Source organism: Gymnogyps californianus, chromosome 14 (genome assembly GCF_018139145.2).
Source record: "Gymnogyps californianus isolate 813 chromosome 14, ASM1813914v2, whole genome shotgun sequence".
Taxonomy (NCBI): Eukaryota; Metazoa; Chordata; class Aves; order Accipitriformes; family Cathartidae; genus Gymnogyps; species Gymnogyps californianus.
The window spans coordinates 21,406,551-21,422,333 of record NC_059484.1 but is presented as its reverse complement, the minus strand read 5'-3'; the positions used below and the strand labels follow the sequence as shown (position 1 = coordinate 21,422,333).

General features: G+C 39.7%; 1 protein-coding gene across 3 annotated transcripts in view; it reads left to right on the top strand.

Moving 5' to 3' along the window:
- The first annotated feature begins 1,743 nt into the window (after nt 1–1,743).
- Nucleotides 1,744–15,783, top strand: part of LARS1 (leucyl-tRNA synthetase 1) — a 32,046-nt gene continuing 18,006 nt past the window's right edge. The window contains exons 1-17 of one of the 3 annotated variants that reach the window (XM_050905282.1): nt 1,744–1,856; nt 5,241–5,328; nt 5,994–6,074; nt 6,519–6,659; nt 7,797–7,958; nt 8,656–8,768; nt 9,183–9,246; nt 9,786–9,853; nt 10,205–10,430; nt 11,557–11,644; nt 11,748–11,824; nt 12,474–12,527; nt 13,536–13,676; nt 14,347–14,424; nt 15,367–15,452; nt 15,545–15,610; nt 15,701–15,783. In XM_050905282.1, the coding sequence (XP_050761239.1) occupies nt 5,278–5,328; nt 5,994–6,074; nt 6,519–6,659; nt 7,797–7,958; nt 8,656–8,768; nt 9,183–9,246; nt 9,786–9,853; nt 10,205–10,430; nt 11,557–11,644; nt 11,748–11,824; nt 12,474–12,527; nt 13,536–13,676; nt 14,347–14,424; nt 15,367–15,452; nt 15,545–15,610; nt 15,701–15,783 (1,579 nt within the window). In that variant the 5' untranslated portion in view covers nt 1,744–1,856; nt 5,241–5,277. The remainder of the gene's footprint in view (nt 1,857–5,240; nt 5,329–5,993; nt 6,075–6,518; nt 6,660–7,796; nt 7,959–8,655; nt 8,769–9,182; nt 9,247–9,785; nt 9,854–10,204; nt 10,431–11,556; nt 11,645–11,747; nt 11,825–12,473; nt 12,528–13,535; nt 13,677–14,346; nt 14,425–15,366; nt 15,453–15,544; nt 15,611–15,700) is intronic. The other 2 variants (XM_050905283.1, XM_050905284.1) reach the window with 2 other exon arrangements.

The following is a 15,783-nucleotide window of genomic DNA, read 5'->3' as shown; positions in this document are numbered from 1 at the left end:
GGCCCCACCGCGCCCAGCCCGCTCACGGGGCCGCTTGCCCAGGAGCCGTGGCCGCGCCTCCAGCGAGCCCTGCCCCTGCTTGGCCTGGCCCCGGGAGCGGGCTTCCCTGGCGGCGGCAGCCACCGGCCTTCGCGCTACAAAGGGCCCGCGCCCGCAGCGCCTGCCCGCTGCTGCTGGGCCGCCGCCTTCCCCCGGCCCCGCCGCCTTGGTCCGCCCCGGCCCCCCCCCGGCCCCGCCGCCTTGGTACGGCCCGGCCCCGTGAGGCGGGGCGGGGCGGGGCGCTCCGTCTCCCGTCAGGCGCGGCGGGCCGGCAGTATGGCGGTGAGTGCGGGTGGGCCGCGGCTCCCGGTGTCCGTGCTCTGTGCGGCGTGGCCATGCGGGAGCTCCGGGCCCGGCCCGGCCCATGGGGGTCCTGCTCTGGGGCCGAGGCCTGTGCGGCAGCGTCCGCCCGGGGCCTGCGGCCGCTTTGCGTGGGGCCCGCCGCCTCCCGGGGCCAGTGGCCGGGCTCCCCTCAGCGCCAGCGTGGCTGTCCCGCTTCACAGCGGTGTGTGGAGCTGTAGGAGAACGATCCCGAGGGGCGGGCCTCCCCTCGGAGGGGTGGCGGTGGGAGCCCGGCAGCCTCTCTAGCTGTCTTGGGGAGTTTCTAAGCTGGCTCAGGCGCCGGTGCCGGTAGACAGTATTTCTGGGAAACTCAGGCGGCTGATAAACGCTTGGAAAGCCCGAACTACTTTCTGCAGCGAGTTACGTGGTTTCACAGGAGACATAACAACTAGTAAAATGGTAGAGCCGCGCTGAGGTGAATGATTCAGTAGCATAGGGGAGTAACAGAGTAGTGACTACAATTCTTGGCATGAGTTAGAACCTTTCATTAAGTTATAGTAGTATCTTTGCTTTTCTTTTAAAGGTATTTTGAGGTTTGCTGTAGTGCTTCTATTGTTAATCAGATTTCTGTTTGCTTATATGAGTAAAGGTAGGCGCAACTTCCGCCCCGGATATCTTGGCAGTGCTAAGTTGGGGGAAAAAACCCAAACCCTCCAACTTTGTGTATGTCAGGCTTTATGACTGCGGTATCTGTCATGCAAGTATCCTTTAACCCTTGGAATATGTTGTACTATAAAAGAATAAGGAGAAGGAATATTTAACACTTAATGGTGGTGTTTAAACTCTGATGGAATTTAAAATAATTTAAAATACTTTACCTGAAGATCTCTCGTTGTGAACTACAAATAAATAGACTTGTATGCAATACTTCTCCTGGCATAGGAAGTACTACTCCCACTTAATGTACAGCAAGATGACGAAACATTGCGTGGGGTTTGTGAAGAGTCTGGAACAAAAACAGAATTCCATGGTGGTTTTTTCACTTACAATTTATGTCCGCTCCTATCTCCTCAATTCAGACAGCTCTGAGTTTGTTAGTTAATGGTAAGGTGATCGGTGTGGTAGTGTGTGTTATGTTGGCTACCATAGAGTCCTTTGCTTTGGAAAAAGGTTGTTAACCCTTTCCTTACAGATTTTAGATCTTGTTTCAGAAGGCTGAATCTCAAGGATACAGATTTACACAGACCGATCATTGATCACGTTAATGATGCTCTGTTGTGAGATGCTGCAGTGTTATGGACTCCAGAGAAATGCTTGCCCGTAACGAAAGGCGTTTAGGAGTGGTCTGTAATATATTACGGTTCTGTGTTTGTTAACGCATTCAGCCAGATTTTTCTTCCTCTTTCTGTTTAACAGGAACGTAAAGGGACAGCAAAAGTTGATTTTCTGAAGAAAATTGAAAAAGAGATCCAGCAAAAGTGGGATGATGAGCGAGTCTTTGAGATTGATGCTTCGGATAGGCAGAACCAGAAGAGGTACCATTACTTTTTTTAATAGGTTTTATCTTTAACTGCTTGAAATGTCTTTTCAAGGGAACTTTTTTCCTTCAAAACCCAGGGGGGAAAAAAGTGGCCTCTTTTGAATGAATAGTGTTCTTGGATCATCTGGAGGTACTTACTTATGCATTAAGTTGGCATTTCTATAGCTGACAACATAAAGCAGTGGTATACATGTGTTGGTCAAGTTCCAGTAGGATGAAAAAAGCCTTCTTGTTCCTTGGTAGTATCAGTACCCTCTGAGATTTTAAAAACGGATTCTCTTTGGTGACTTCTACTTTTTGACATGGAGGAGGCTTCTCAATGTGATGCCTGAGCCCTTACTAGTGGGAGGGCTTTTACTGTCCCAGTTAGAAAAGACCACTCCTTTCTCTGAAGGAAGGTGTGTACTTCCTCTGCTTCGCTGAGAAAAGAAAATCGTTAAACAAACGTCTTGGGTCTCGGTGTAGGCCAACCTGTTTTAGTTTGCGTAGAAGCGGATGAAGGCCAGGTGTGTGATCATTACTGTTCCTCAGATGAGGTGCCGTGATTTCTTTTCGTACGTGAACTGTATTGCAGAGGTTTGTCCCACTGCCTTGTTAGTCGTAGAGCTTCAGTTTGCACTTGTGTTGTGATGTGCAGCTCCAGCAAAATTAGTCCCAGAACTGAGTAAAGAGTGAAGGACCCAAATGGGTCAGAAGATTTGAATGTTAAATTAGGAGGTGTAATAAAAACTGTTGTGTGGAGGTGTGTTGCTCACACTGTAGAACTCTCCCCCCCCCCCCCCCCCCCCCCCAAAGGAATGCAGTCTGTGCTTTAAGTGTTCACTATCTTACAGGTTGAAATTTAAGGCTTTAATTAATACTTAGTTTTTGACTGAAAATGAAAGTAGTAGGTCAGTTTTACAATACAGAGCAATCTAAGATGAAATTTCAGTGTTCATTATGGTAACATGTGACCACCTTATAAATAGAAAAAAGCTGCTTTGCTGAACTAATGTTCTTACACTTCTAGTTAAAATGCCATGTATTTATTTCAGGGTTTTGTCTTAAACTTCTATCTATTTTTATAGAATAGCTGATACTACTAAAAGCTAGCCTAGAGGAGAGAGAGATGATGCTGGCAGAACATTTCTGTGGTCAGTCCTTATATGGCCACAGTGGGATTTCATCCCATGCCAGGAAAAGGCTTTACTTACAATGTTTTTTCTTGCGTTGAGCTAGTAAAGCTCTACTATGATGGAGATGGAACTGTTGTAAGAGATCTGTTACTGTTACTGTTCATGCGGAACTCAATCCTAGGAAGTGATAGCAGGAATATCTGTATCATTATGCAAGATCACAGTTATTCAAAGAAAATGAGCCAGGAGAGATGACTTATAACGTGGTTGGCCTTTTCCAAAACTCAGACTTAATAAATCCTTTGATGTAATTCCTGTTTGAATTAGAGGAGATTCCCTAGGCAAAAAATCTAACCCTTATTTAAAAAGAATGGACTTCCACCGCAGATCTTCTTGGGTTATTTTAATGGCTAACAATGTTCCTGATTTATTTTTTTATTATTATCTAAAGTTTTTTATTAACTGTGAAGTTCTCTAACTTCAGTTCCAGCCACTGCATTTGTTGTATTTCCACTTCTTCGCTTGAAGCTTCCTCTGCTAATGTAATTTCATTGTGTTTCTAGAGGGACTGTGTCTGAACCATCTCTTGTTTTCTGCTGTTCCCATGTAATAATGCCATTGGTAGGATTACCTTTGTTCTTTTATTTTGTTAAGATAAAAGAAAAAACCCTCTTGTTGACATCATCTCTGTGTGTGAATCTGTACTGAGGTTTATCTGGGTTTTTCCTTTCCTTTTTGGTATTTGCCACTTCTAATTCATTTGAACTGCTGTGAATTTTACCTTGTTTTTCTTATTTGTTAGTTAAGGAATTTTTTTTTTTAATAGAGCATTCTACTTTTAATCTATGCTGGTTTTGGTCAATGTAACATTTTGCTTTGATACGGCTTTCTGGTCTTGTGTTAAAATATTCCTGAGCTGCTGTCTGTTTATTGTAGAAGGTGCTTATTTCTTTGTTTAAATTTTCTCCCACCTGGTTGGTTTCGTAATTGTTCTCAGCTTTCTGAAATTGGTTCTTCTGAAATAGCAGGCACGTGTAGTGCTGGTTTGGACTCTGTTCGCTTTCCACGTGGCGGATACAGTCTGCTGTAGTGCCTGAGCAGCTACCAAGCTTTAATGTTACGTTCCACCCCTTTATCTGTCACGACGGGCTTCCCTGGTGGTAGGTGCAGTGCTGCTTGAGTGAACTGGTGGGGGGACAGCTTCGGAGCTGCCTTGGTCGCGCTCGCTCAGGACCGTAAGGGTGGCAGCCCGAGGCAGGGATGGAGCAGAGCTGCTGGGAGGAAGCGTGTTTCATGGGCGAAGGGAGTGTGCTGCGGAATTAAGAAAGACCGTTTAACTCTTCGTTTTATTTCTGCCCCAGAGTAACCCTGAGAAACTTGTTTAGGACAGAACCTCTGGAAATGCTTAGCACGCGCGAGAGCACGATTCCTCTCAGATCAATCAGATCGATGCTCTTGACAGTGTAGAGAGGGGCTTCCTTGTGGAACAGCATTAGCTGTTTGGGTAGATACCTGACTGAAAAACCAGCGACTTCGGCAATATGAGGTTAGTTATTTGTTGTGTGGGAAAGTCAAACTAAACCAAGATAATAACTGAAGTGGTGTAAAGGGTGGCAGCTTCTTAAATTGTAATATTTTGCAAGCAAACAAAGGACTTGGCCCTTATTTATGCATGTTCGTACATCAGTGGTAGTGTCTGAAGGGAAAAGACAGGGCACGAAGTAGAGTGCAAAGGTGGAGGCAGAAATTTAAATTGTCTTAAAGATCTAGAAATTCTGAGTTGCTTTGAGAGGTCAGGTTAGGACAACATAATATGTACTGTGAAGCACTGTGCAACAATATATCCCTGTGAAACAAGTAATTATTTACAGTATGCCACTAAAAAATCTGAACTCAAACAGTGGGAGATTAAATAAATGACTTTAAGCCTTTGCAGTAATTAATTTACAGAAGCAGGATTAGAATTTGTTGCCTTTGGGAAGATGTTAGATCTGTTTCAAAGTTCCTCTGTGATGTGAGTCCTGTGTGGGTTTTTTCTTCTGTGTTGTGTCAGTGGTTAGTTTTTCTTTTTAAGATCATAAAACCTGTTAGTATATCAGTTCTTCGAAGTCAAAGACTCACGTTGCTGGCAGGGAAAATATTATTTTAATGTAACTGTGGGCTGATAATAGCTGAACATATCAGTTAACTGTTTTACTTGTGCGTCTTCCGATGGTCATTTTAAAAGCTAATTACATGTTTTAATTCTTTGAATTTCTTCTCAGCAAAGGAAGGTACTTTGTTACCTTTCCTTATCCCTACATGAATGGCCGCCTTCATCTGGGACACACATTTTCTTTATCTAAATGTGAGGTAAAAATTTTCCTTTGCTAATACCTTTAAATACAACTCTAAAACAAATGCTAATTTTGTAGTTAAATTTTGAACTAACAGAATGCCTTGTTAATTACTTTATAGATTCAATAATGACTTATTCAAACTTTCCTTTTTTCCTGTATTTTCAGGGGAAATATTGCTGGTTGAAGAGAAATGCCACTCCTCACTTTTTTTAATTCTAGGAGACTAGACTGCAGATGTTTCCTCCATTCATTCTTTCAGATTTGCCGGGATTTTTAGGAGGTGCTGCTAAATGGCGCAAACTTCACAAGAAATCTTATTGTCTCTTTTGTTTGTGAATACTGTGCTCTATTACCTGTGCGTTAACAGGTTTTAAGTACTAGTGGATAGGATTCCACAAAGTTGATCTCTTCTTTGCATCCATTCTTCTCTAGTCATAACCAGCTCCCTGAAAATTAGGAAAGCTTGTAGTTATGCAGCCAGGCAGTGGCAGACCTGATAAAAAAATCTAGTTTCACCTTCTTTTCCGTTAATTAGCTTCCTAGTTGCTGTTGACTGCGTTCATCTATCTTTCAGTAGTTACATGTTAAAGAAGGAATTGCACTTATTTTTTGAGAAGGGTGCTAGTTTAGCTTTATGTCATTCTTGATTCATCTGTTTCATTTTTCCACTTTATATAGTTTGCAGTTGGGTACCAGAGGCTAAAAGGAAAGAACTGCTTGTTTCCATTTGGTCTACACTGCACTGGGATGCCTATAAAGGTAAGATGTTTTGAGTTGCTGAGGGCTTTTTCTAATGTTTTTTGTACTTAAGACTACTTAGAGCATTGCTTACTGTCCATCTAGAACATCATGTTAATTTTTTAATAAAATTCATCAAGACAGTGTCATTTGGGACTTGAATTTGTAGTAAAGATGTGTTGTGCTTGAACTATACATTATCACTTTCTAGAAAATACAATGCTTTAAAACTAAATTTACCTATTGTATTTTTTCATTTGCAAGAAAATCCTCGCTGTAAATCTCTTCCTGCCATGGCAGGCATTCTTGACGTTGCAAGATCTCCTAGAAGTTAATGCACTGTCCAGAAAAAGTTTAAAGCATTGTAGTGAAATGCAAAGTGTTATCAGTCAAAAGCACTCCTTAGCTATGATTGAAGCAATTGCCACAGAAAAGTGCTGACAGACTACCAATAACTCTATTTAGGCTTGTGCAGATAAGCTAAAAAGAGAAATGGAATTATATGGCTGCCCACCTGAATTTCCTGATGAGGAGGAAGAGGAGGAAGAAAATTCTGCTAGAAAAGAAGAAGAAATTATCATCAAAGACAAAGCAAAAGGCAAAAAGGTAAACTTTAAACAAATATTTTTCTGGATTGGTAGCTGTGCTCTCAAAGCTTCAAAGCATTATGGGTTTTTCCTCCTTCACACTCAGAGAAACCTGTGATACAAATATTCTGATTGTTTTTTCCAAGACAGCTGGGTACTTTTAAGGTAGACTTGAAAAAAATGCATCAACTGCATGGTTCCAGAGATACCGTTTTAATGCATGAAATCTTAAGGTGAGCTGGTGCACTGTTTAATAGTTTCCTGAGAAAAATGAGATCATCCAGAGTAATACTCTGATTTTTTTCTTTCTTTTTTTTTTTTTTTTTTTCCTTGCACAAAGCATTCACAAACAAGTTGTAGGAAATAACCCTGCTTTCTCAGAGGTAGGGGATATATATACCTACTATTCTGATTATTCTCTTGTAAATTGGTATCTAGCCTGTTCGGGCTACATACGTTAAGTAAAATCATCCGAACTATTTTGGCTTATCAGGTATTTAAATGAGATGTATGATTTTGGGAGTATCACAAAGCAAGGAAAAGAATCAAGTCTAGGAAAAATTTAGAGATGTTCTTATATATATTGTTTATGTATGCTAAAGAGATTGTCACTCTGGAAGCCTTAGATTTAGGATTCTGTCTGCTCTACATCAACAGAAGATGTGATCTTACCTACTCTTGCAGGTAGTAAGTTGCTGTTGGGTAGAGACATAAGACATGCCAAGGACAATAGCTGGAAAAAGTAATGTGAGCAAAGTAACAGCAGAAAAGGCTTTTGATACAAGGATATAGTGCAGGACTGCTCCACGTTTTCATGGTAAAAACACCCATTTGTTTGACCAGTGAACTGGTAATTTCTTGCCAGTTTGTCATGGCACACCCTTTCTGCAGATGCATCGGATAGATCTAAGCATGTAACAGTTGGAAAGAGGGGGGTTAATGTATGGGTAGTTGAATACAAGCTAGGAAATAGTGTAGATCCGAAACTCTAATCATTAATCTTCACTGCTAGAGAAAGGACCCTGGAATATTTTGTATTAATTTGCATATCTGGGAATAGAAGCCATAACATTAATAGAGAAGAATGCTCTCAAGCATGTAAAGCTATCGTGAACACAAGACGTGCACTTTTTCCTAACTGCAATTGTCCTTTCAGAGTAAGGCTGCTGCCAAGACTGGCTCTTCCAAATACCAGTGGGGAATCATGAAGTCTTTGGGTCTTTCTGATGAAGAAGTAGTCAGTTTTTCTGAAGCTGAGCATTGGCTGGATTATTTCCCTCCCCTTGCTGTCCAGGATCTGAAAAGCATGGGATTGAAGGTAACTGTATGAAATCTAAACTCAATTATGCAAGCAGCCGTACTTATGTTGTTACTATGTTTGTGGATATGCTGCTTCTCCTTTGAGATGATTTTCTACATAATACCAACATTATTCTAGAAATGTTTCTGGTATTTATGGAATTATTCATTTAACGTTTTAATAGTCTTGGGTGATAATGAAGTGATTTCTTATATAGCGCTTATACCCTATGCAGTGATTGCAACTGGAAAGAAGAATTGAATAAGGGAATTACAACTTTCACTTCTTGTTTCCGTATTAGGTAACTGTTCAGTAGTCAGTATTGACAGTATTTTTAGGAAGAGTAATGATGTGATATTAAATAAAGATACTTGTCCTACTGACAATAGATGTTTAAAAATAAAGACAGGTAGAGATTTTGAAACAAGGTAGTGCTGAAATTTAGCTTGAGTGGTTGGTTAAGACTACTACAAAATCTCTAAAACTCACCGTCAGCAGATGGGGCCTTGAGTCCTTCACATCTCAGCTCTCAAGACCATGCACATACAGGCTGCATAGTTATGTTTTTAAACGTGCATCCTTTGTGTGATATGTACTTGCATTATCTTTTTGGAGAGAAACTTCTTTTTATTTTTAAAATAGTAGTTTTGCTATTGTGAGGTTCCTTAAATTTCTTTATTGTATTTACTGACCAGAGACTCTTACGCATTTCCAGGTGGATTGGAGGCGTTCTTTCATTACCACAGATGTTAATCCTTATTATGATTCCTTTGTACGATGGCAATTTCTTACATTAAAGGAAAGAAATAAGATTAAGTTTGGGAAACGGTAAGCCTGCCACTCAACTCTGAGTTTATTGTGAATATGGATAAGCTCAGCTTTACCAAGGACGGAACCCTATGACACGTCTCTAGAACGTGCTTATAACTCACATTAAACTAGAATCCTTTCATTTCAAATGCTCTACTAGACACGGTAAAGTAGTGTATTTATTGTGTTAGCAAAGTGTATGAGATTGTGTTCCTGTTTTAGTTTTTCCATGGATACCAGCTCAAAGCAAAATAGGGCCAATACTGAAAGCTCTTGCAAAAACTGAACGTTGACATCGGTGGAAACAGATTTACGCAAAATTTGAAAATACCGTTAAGAGGTCTCTCTTTCATAAAGATCTTTTTTTTTCCTTCCCCTCTTGGTCTACACATTATTGTATTTGCTACTAAATGAAAACTTACCTTTTTCTAGATACACAATTTATTCTCCAAAAGATGGACAGCCTTGCATGGATCATGACAGGCAAACAGGAGAGGTAATATTTTTAATTGACATTGTTATCTATTGCTTATGATCTTAAATACTGAATGGAAAACCAAACTGTATCTTGGAGCAAAATGTATTTTGTCCGTAGAGTTATCTGTTCTCAGTTGTCAGTACATGTGAAAATTGAATGAGCTCGTCTGTTGAGAATATTTGTCTTGAACTATGGATAGTATTTTCCATTGTAGCTGTTTTCTGTGATTATTTGGCAATTTGTGCCAGCAGCATCGCTACATCATATCATTATCTGTCTGTTGAAACAAAACAAATAAGCTGTTATTAACTGATATGTTGCTGAGATAGTGCCTGTGACGAGTAAATTTTTGGACATAGGAATAAAGTATAACCTCTCTCTCCGGTCTGCATTTTAGTAAACGGCCGTTTGTTTCAGTGGAAATATGATTTACTTTGAAGAAAGCATCAGTACCTTAAATAGCATTTGGGTTAGGTTACTACAGAATAGGGTTTATTTTCTTTACTGCTTGAGTCAATGTCATGTATTGATTGCTGCATTGTTTATGTGAATTGTAGGGTGTCGGGCCTCAAGAATATACGCTAATAAAAATGAAGGTGTTAGATCCTTATCCTGCAAAATTAAGGTAGGTCTTGAATTCATAATGGCAAATAGGTTCTATCTTATGGCCAGAAGTGACCATTAAATTAGAAAGTCTGTTTTGCCTAATGCAGAGTTTAATTTCACCTTGTTACTTCTGTCACTTCAAAGATTTGGTCTCTGTTTTGAGCTGCTATATTCGCTAGTGTGCGTGGAACTCAAATTGGAGTTTAAAAAAAAAAAAAAAAAGAAAGAAAATGAAAAACGCACAAAGAACTTAATGACCCGCTTTCATCCCTTAGGAAATGTTACCTAAAAGTTCATATTAGCTTAAAAGCATGTTCTATATTACCCTGAATGTTTTTATTTTGGTGACTTATACTTTTTCCCCCCCCAGTGGCCTAAGAGGAAAAAATATCTTCTTGGTGGCTGCTACGCTCAGACCAGAGACGATGTTTGGACAGACTAACTGCTGGGTTCGCCCAGATATGAAGTACATCGGCTTTGAAACTGTGAATGGGGATATTTTTATCTGTACCCAAAGAGCTGCCAGGAACATGTCCTACCAGGGCTTTACAAAAGATAATGGAGTCGTACCTGTTGTCAAGGAGCTGATGGGAGAAGTAAGCATCTTGCAGCTTGCTGGTCAGGCTTATCTATTCCTGTGAAGCTTATACTTACAAAGGTGATGGTAGAATTCTACTTGTAAAGAAAGTATAGGAACTATTAGAAAAATTTTGGAGTGTGTAGTGACTAAAAAAGCAAGCAGAAGACAGCTTCCTTGGCAGCCGAGCTACAACTACTTCTGGGAGATTAACCTGATGCACTTACCTGTGGACAAATGAATTACGGTTGCCTTAGCATTAATTGATGAATGAATGGTTTTAAGTAACATTTTTCTGCATGCTGGGGAGAGCGATGACTTCTACGAGGAATGGAAAGGGACAGAAAAAAGTAATAGCTGGAAAGGGTTATGTGAAAAAGGCTGTTTTGATGCTGACATTTCCAGTACATCTTTGTGAATGAAGCTTTCTTAGCTTAGTAGTTGAATATTAGTGGTTTTTGATAGTTACTATCCTTAACTTCTGTGCTTTGAGTAAGTGTAGTTAGTGGCATTTGTTCATCCTAATACAAAGCACCTTCATGCTGTTTACATCACTCAACCTCGATTCACTAAAACTTGTCACTATCTTTCTTGATCCTGCTTTGAAGGATGAAGTAGAAAATACAGTTTTTATTTCTTTGTTAGCAGACATGATGTGAATTCAAGCAAATTAGAGAGGTAGAAGACAACTGCAACATCTAGACTATCTCCTGTCAGTGTATAAATGGTCTTGATGATATGCTTTTCCTGCCTTTGTTTAATCTGGCTTTTGACACTAGCTTCCCAATTCATTCCTGTCTTGATGCTGACGTGTTTCAGATATTTGGAGGCAAACTGTTCTCCTGCTTACTGTCTTTTTCCAACTCTACACTTCAGTAGTTTTGCTTTCTCTGAATTGCTTTGTCTATATGATCTGGTATTTGACTTTTCTACCAGTAAATAGTCCATATACTGTCTCAAATGGTACACGCTTGCTTTTCATATGTACTTCCTCCTTGTCTAACTACATATATCTATATTTCAATTTATTTGTTTGTAATATGTAAGGAATGCCAGCAAATTTAAAGAATATCAGCCAGGAGAGCTTGCTCAGCTAGGCTGAAAAAGTGCTATTTATTGTAATGATATTCTTTTGTCCTGCACAGGAGATTCTTGGTGCTGCACTTTCGGCACCTCTCACTGCCTACAAAGTTATATATGCTCTTCCCATGCTCACAGTCAAGGAAGATAAAGGTAACTTTACAGCAGCGTCTCGCCAAAGCCTGTTTGATGCGCACTGTGCATTCAATATGTGTTGACTAATCTTTTTATCTGTTGCATCTTTTTCTTTGTCAAGGAACTGGAGTGGTAACAAGTGTTCCCTCTGATTCTCCGGATGACATTGCAGCCCTGAGAGATTTGAAAAAAAAACAGGTCAGTCTGTTAACTGAATTGCTTCTGTTTCCTTTCCATAGTGTGGAGGGTCAAAAGTGAAACTCCCTTTAATTGGAGTTTTGCCATCTCTAACTTGAAATCAAAGTAGTTAAAAATAAATGAAGTTAAAACCAGCTGGGCTGGGACAGATGTTTATTCTCAGACTTCAAGAAGAGTTTTGGATGAGAATCATGTAACTTCTGCTGCATGTTAAGGCAGAGAAGAGTACCAGTGAAATAGAAATAAATTCCTGATGTGGAAATGATTTCCAGAGATGAGATTAAGACCTCTGTATGAATTTCTAATGAGACTTAAAGTAGCTGTTGCTATTAGAGCTTCAAGAGTACATCAGTGTCTAAACAGCTATCCTTGGCTGTTGAATTTTTGTCCCATTCGTTTTCAGGGTAGAACAATACTGTTTTTTTTCCCACTCTTAAAAATGTAGACAATTATGACAAAGAATCACCTGGAAATGAGACAGGGGTTAAACTCAGGTGTGAGAATTGGTGGGAAGGCAGGGATGTGGCTTTGTCTGCTTTATAATAAAATATTGTGTGCAAAAAAGACGCTATGAATGGATAAAAACCTTTAAATCTAGAAGATTTTTCTTCTATCCATATTGCATTTTTTTTTCTTCTAACTTTCAAAGGCTTTGAGGGTGAAGTATGGCATCAAAGATGAAATGGTCCTGCCGTTTGAACCAGTAAGTACACCCAAACGTGTCCATCTGCAGTACACATGGCTTTGTATTTGCTGATGAGAAATGTACCAAGAACTGTGCCTGCCTTTTCCAGGATTTCTATTTAAAGTCCTCCTCAGCTGAAAGAGCTGAAAAGTTTAGAGTAGAGTTTTCATGTTTTGCTGTAGTTGTAATATTTGGTCTGTTGGGGGTTGCAACCAAGATTTATTATTCTATGCTATACTTCATAGATAAAGGAAAGTATTAATTTTTTGTGGGAATTGCTATTTTGGAGAATGGATTGCATCATTATAATGATAATCTGTTGGCTGATTAAAACTTACAGCCTTAATGGCCAGATTATTATTGTATCTCTTCTATGCAAAGAGCTAAAGTCCCTTACTATTAATGCAGACTCATGGCTGAATCAGTTTTCATTAGAAAACATAGGTTACAGGTAAAGCCATCACAATATTCTGCATTACCCTTGCTTCCACACGCTAGCTTCAGTACTGGTACAGCTTGGTACTGGTGTCATGTCAGGAGATAAAACTGGGTTATTGCTTGTAGGAGGGCAGATCAGGAGTCACACTGGGGACTACCAGGAATTTTTGATTTGATGAGTGGAATGGCACTAATACTTTGTAAGTCCTATGTAACTTGATTACTATTAGGTGCTGCAAATTTACAGGCAGAGTAGCACAATACAGTAGAAGTTTGACATAACCCTAGCACCTGCTTCTGCTGCCATTAGGGTTCTTTGGTTAATATTGCTTTTGGCCAAGATACCATGCAGCACAAACACTTTCAGGTAAGTAGTAATGACTGCCTTTTTTCCTCTTCATAATCTCTGGTTCAAACTCCCCTGTCAGCCTAGGGACTGCAAACCAAGCAAAATATACTTGTCTCTGTTTCGTTCAATGCATCATTTCTAATGAAGCTTGTGAAATCCGGGAAACAAATCTTTGTGTAGATTTGATGACATTGAGATAATTTGAACTGAATATCTGACACTGTGTTGTTAATTCTCAGGTGCCCATCATTGAAATCCCAGGCTATGGCAACCTCTGTGCTCCGTCAGTCTGTGATGAGCTCAAAATCCAGAGCCAGAATGACAGAGAGAAGCTTGCTGAGGCCAAGGAGAGAGTGTACCTGAAAGGATTTTATGAGGGAGTAAGTAATAAAAGATTTTGATAAGTGTTTTCTTGCTGAGTTTGACTAGGAGGAAAAAAAAGTGGGTAAAGATAAAGAATAAAAAAAAAAAGGCTGCAAGAAAGAGGGAGATTTTTTCTTTTGTTTAGACTTCTCCTGCAGTCGGGTTCTGCAGTTGGAGGAGATACAGTAGAATTGAAGAGAGTGGAGGAATGTATGACTGCAAACTGAGATTTATAATCTGATTTCCTAGCAAGTGATCGCCTTCTGGGGAGTTGATCATTTTTGTTACAAGTATTGATTTGGAAACTGATATGAAAAGAGCAATATGCTGGTGTGGTTTTTTTGGGCGGTGGTTTTTTTTTCCCCCTCCTGTCTTTACTTGTGTAGTAGCTTACTATGATGTATTCCTCAGCTGTTTTCTTGTAAGCTGGCAAGAATTTTTATTTTTGACTATCCGTGTTTGATTGCCTATGTGCATGCTGACATGTATACAAACTAATTTTGGGTAAAAATTAATACGAATCATATTTAATATGATTCATATTTAATAAAAAAAACTTTATTCCTATTTTTTGTATGTCAAAGATTGTAGCTGCTGCTGCTGCTTTATGTCGATCTAAAGAGCTATTGCACCTATGGCTTGTTAATTTAAAAAGAAAAATCAACTCCTGTGACCCATCTTTTACAGGTAATGTTGGTGGATGGATTCAAAGGACAAAAAGTTCAAGATGTCAAGAAACTTATTCAGAAGATGATGGTGGATAATGTACGTGGTAGTATGCACACAGCTTCTTCTACATGATCCATTTTGTTCTTTTCTCAGTAGCTGAGTTGCTAAAGAAACCTCTCTGTTTTGGTTCTGCAGTCCTCTTAGTGGTGCTTTGGATCACCACAGAGTATGAAATACTGCTGACTGAAGGACCTTGTGTTCTTGGACAGAGTGGGATGAATAGCTTAATTAGTGACCTCTTATTCCCTGCTTCATCCCATCACCTTGTCTAGGAAATATTTTGGTGGTCTGATTTAATCTTTGATGTAGTTGGCAAGATACTGAAAGTGTAGAATCCGAATTGTCAGTCTTTTTCAAGCCTGCCAATAAAGGATATCTGTGATGTGCAAACACCCCATTTCTGGGGTTCATCATGCAGAGAAGGAAGAGCAGTAAATGAACAATGATCATGTCATCTCTCTAATAAGATTTTCCTGATGAGGACTGGAAGTGGGAGAGGCTTCAGTTATTTAGTCAATATTCCGTTGTTGTTGCAGCATTGTTATGTTCAGATTATAATAAACACTTCATCCTGCATCAGAATACATGGTTTGTGAAGGTAGAATTAAAGCTCACCATTCTGTTTTTCTTTACCTTCCCCCCCTCCTTCTATCCCCCGGAGTTTTCTAGTAGCTGTTTTAATCAGTAGGGGCATAGTCAATGGGTACTATTTTGTGCTTCTGTCCTCCTTTTCATCATGCATGGAGACATTCTTTACAAAATTATGTGAACTGATACCTCAGAAGCACACAGTCAAGTGTTGCCCTCATTTTGTTAAAGTGAATACTGAGGCAGAGAGCCTGTGAAGAGATGAAAGCCATGCAATAAATGCTGTAAAACAGATTAGAATGGAGAGGATGCTTTTTAGTAAGATGTGAGGATTTTCAAGACTGTGCTAAGTACTTAAATCTTAGCTTTTATTGCCCTTTCAACTCTTAGGATGAAGCCATGATTTATATGGAACCTGAGAAACAAGTTATATCGAGGTCTGCTGATGAATGTGTCGTGGCCCTTTGTGATCAGTGGTATGTGAAGTAAAGCTGTAGTTATAAAGTTACTGCCAAATTATATCCTACTTGTAGATTGCTTTATTACAATAAACTTTTCCTGACTGTAGGTATTTAGATTATGGTGAAGAGAACTGGAAGAAACAGGCATCGGAGTGCTTGAAACATCTAGAGACGTAAGTTATAAAAGCAGATGTAAAGGGGAGTGATCGTTTGGTGGTGGTGGTCTAAGAGGGCTGAGAGGAGTAATAGCTTATTTCTTACAGGTTTTGTGAAGAGACTAGGAGAAATTTTGAAGCTACTTTAGGCTGGCTACAAGAGCATGCATGCTCCAGGACATATGGCTTAG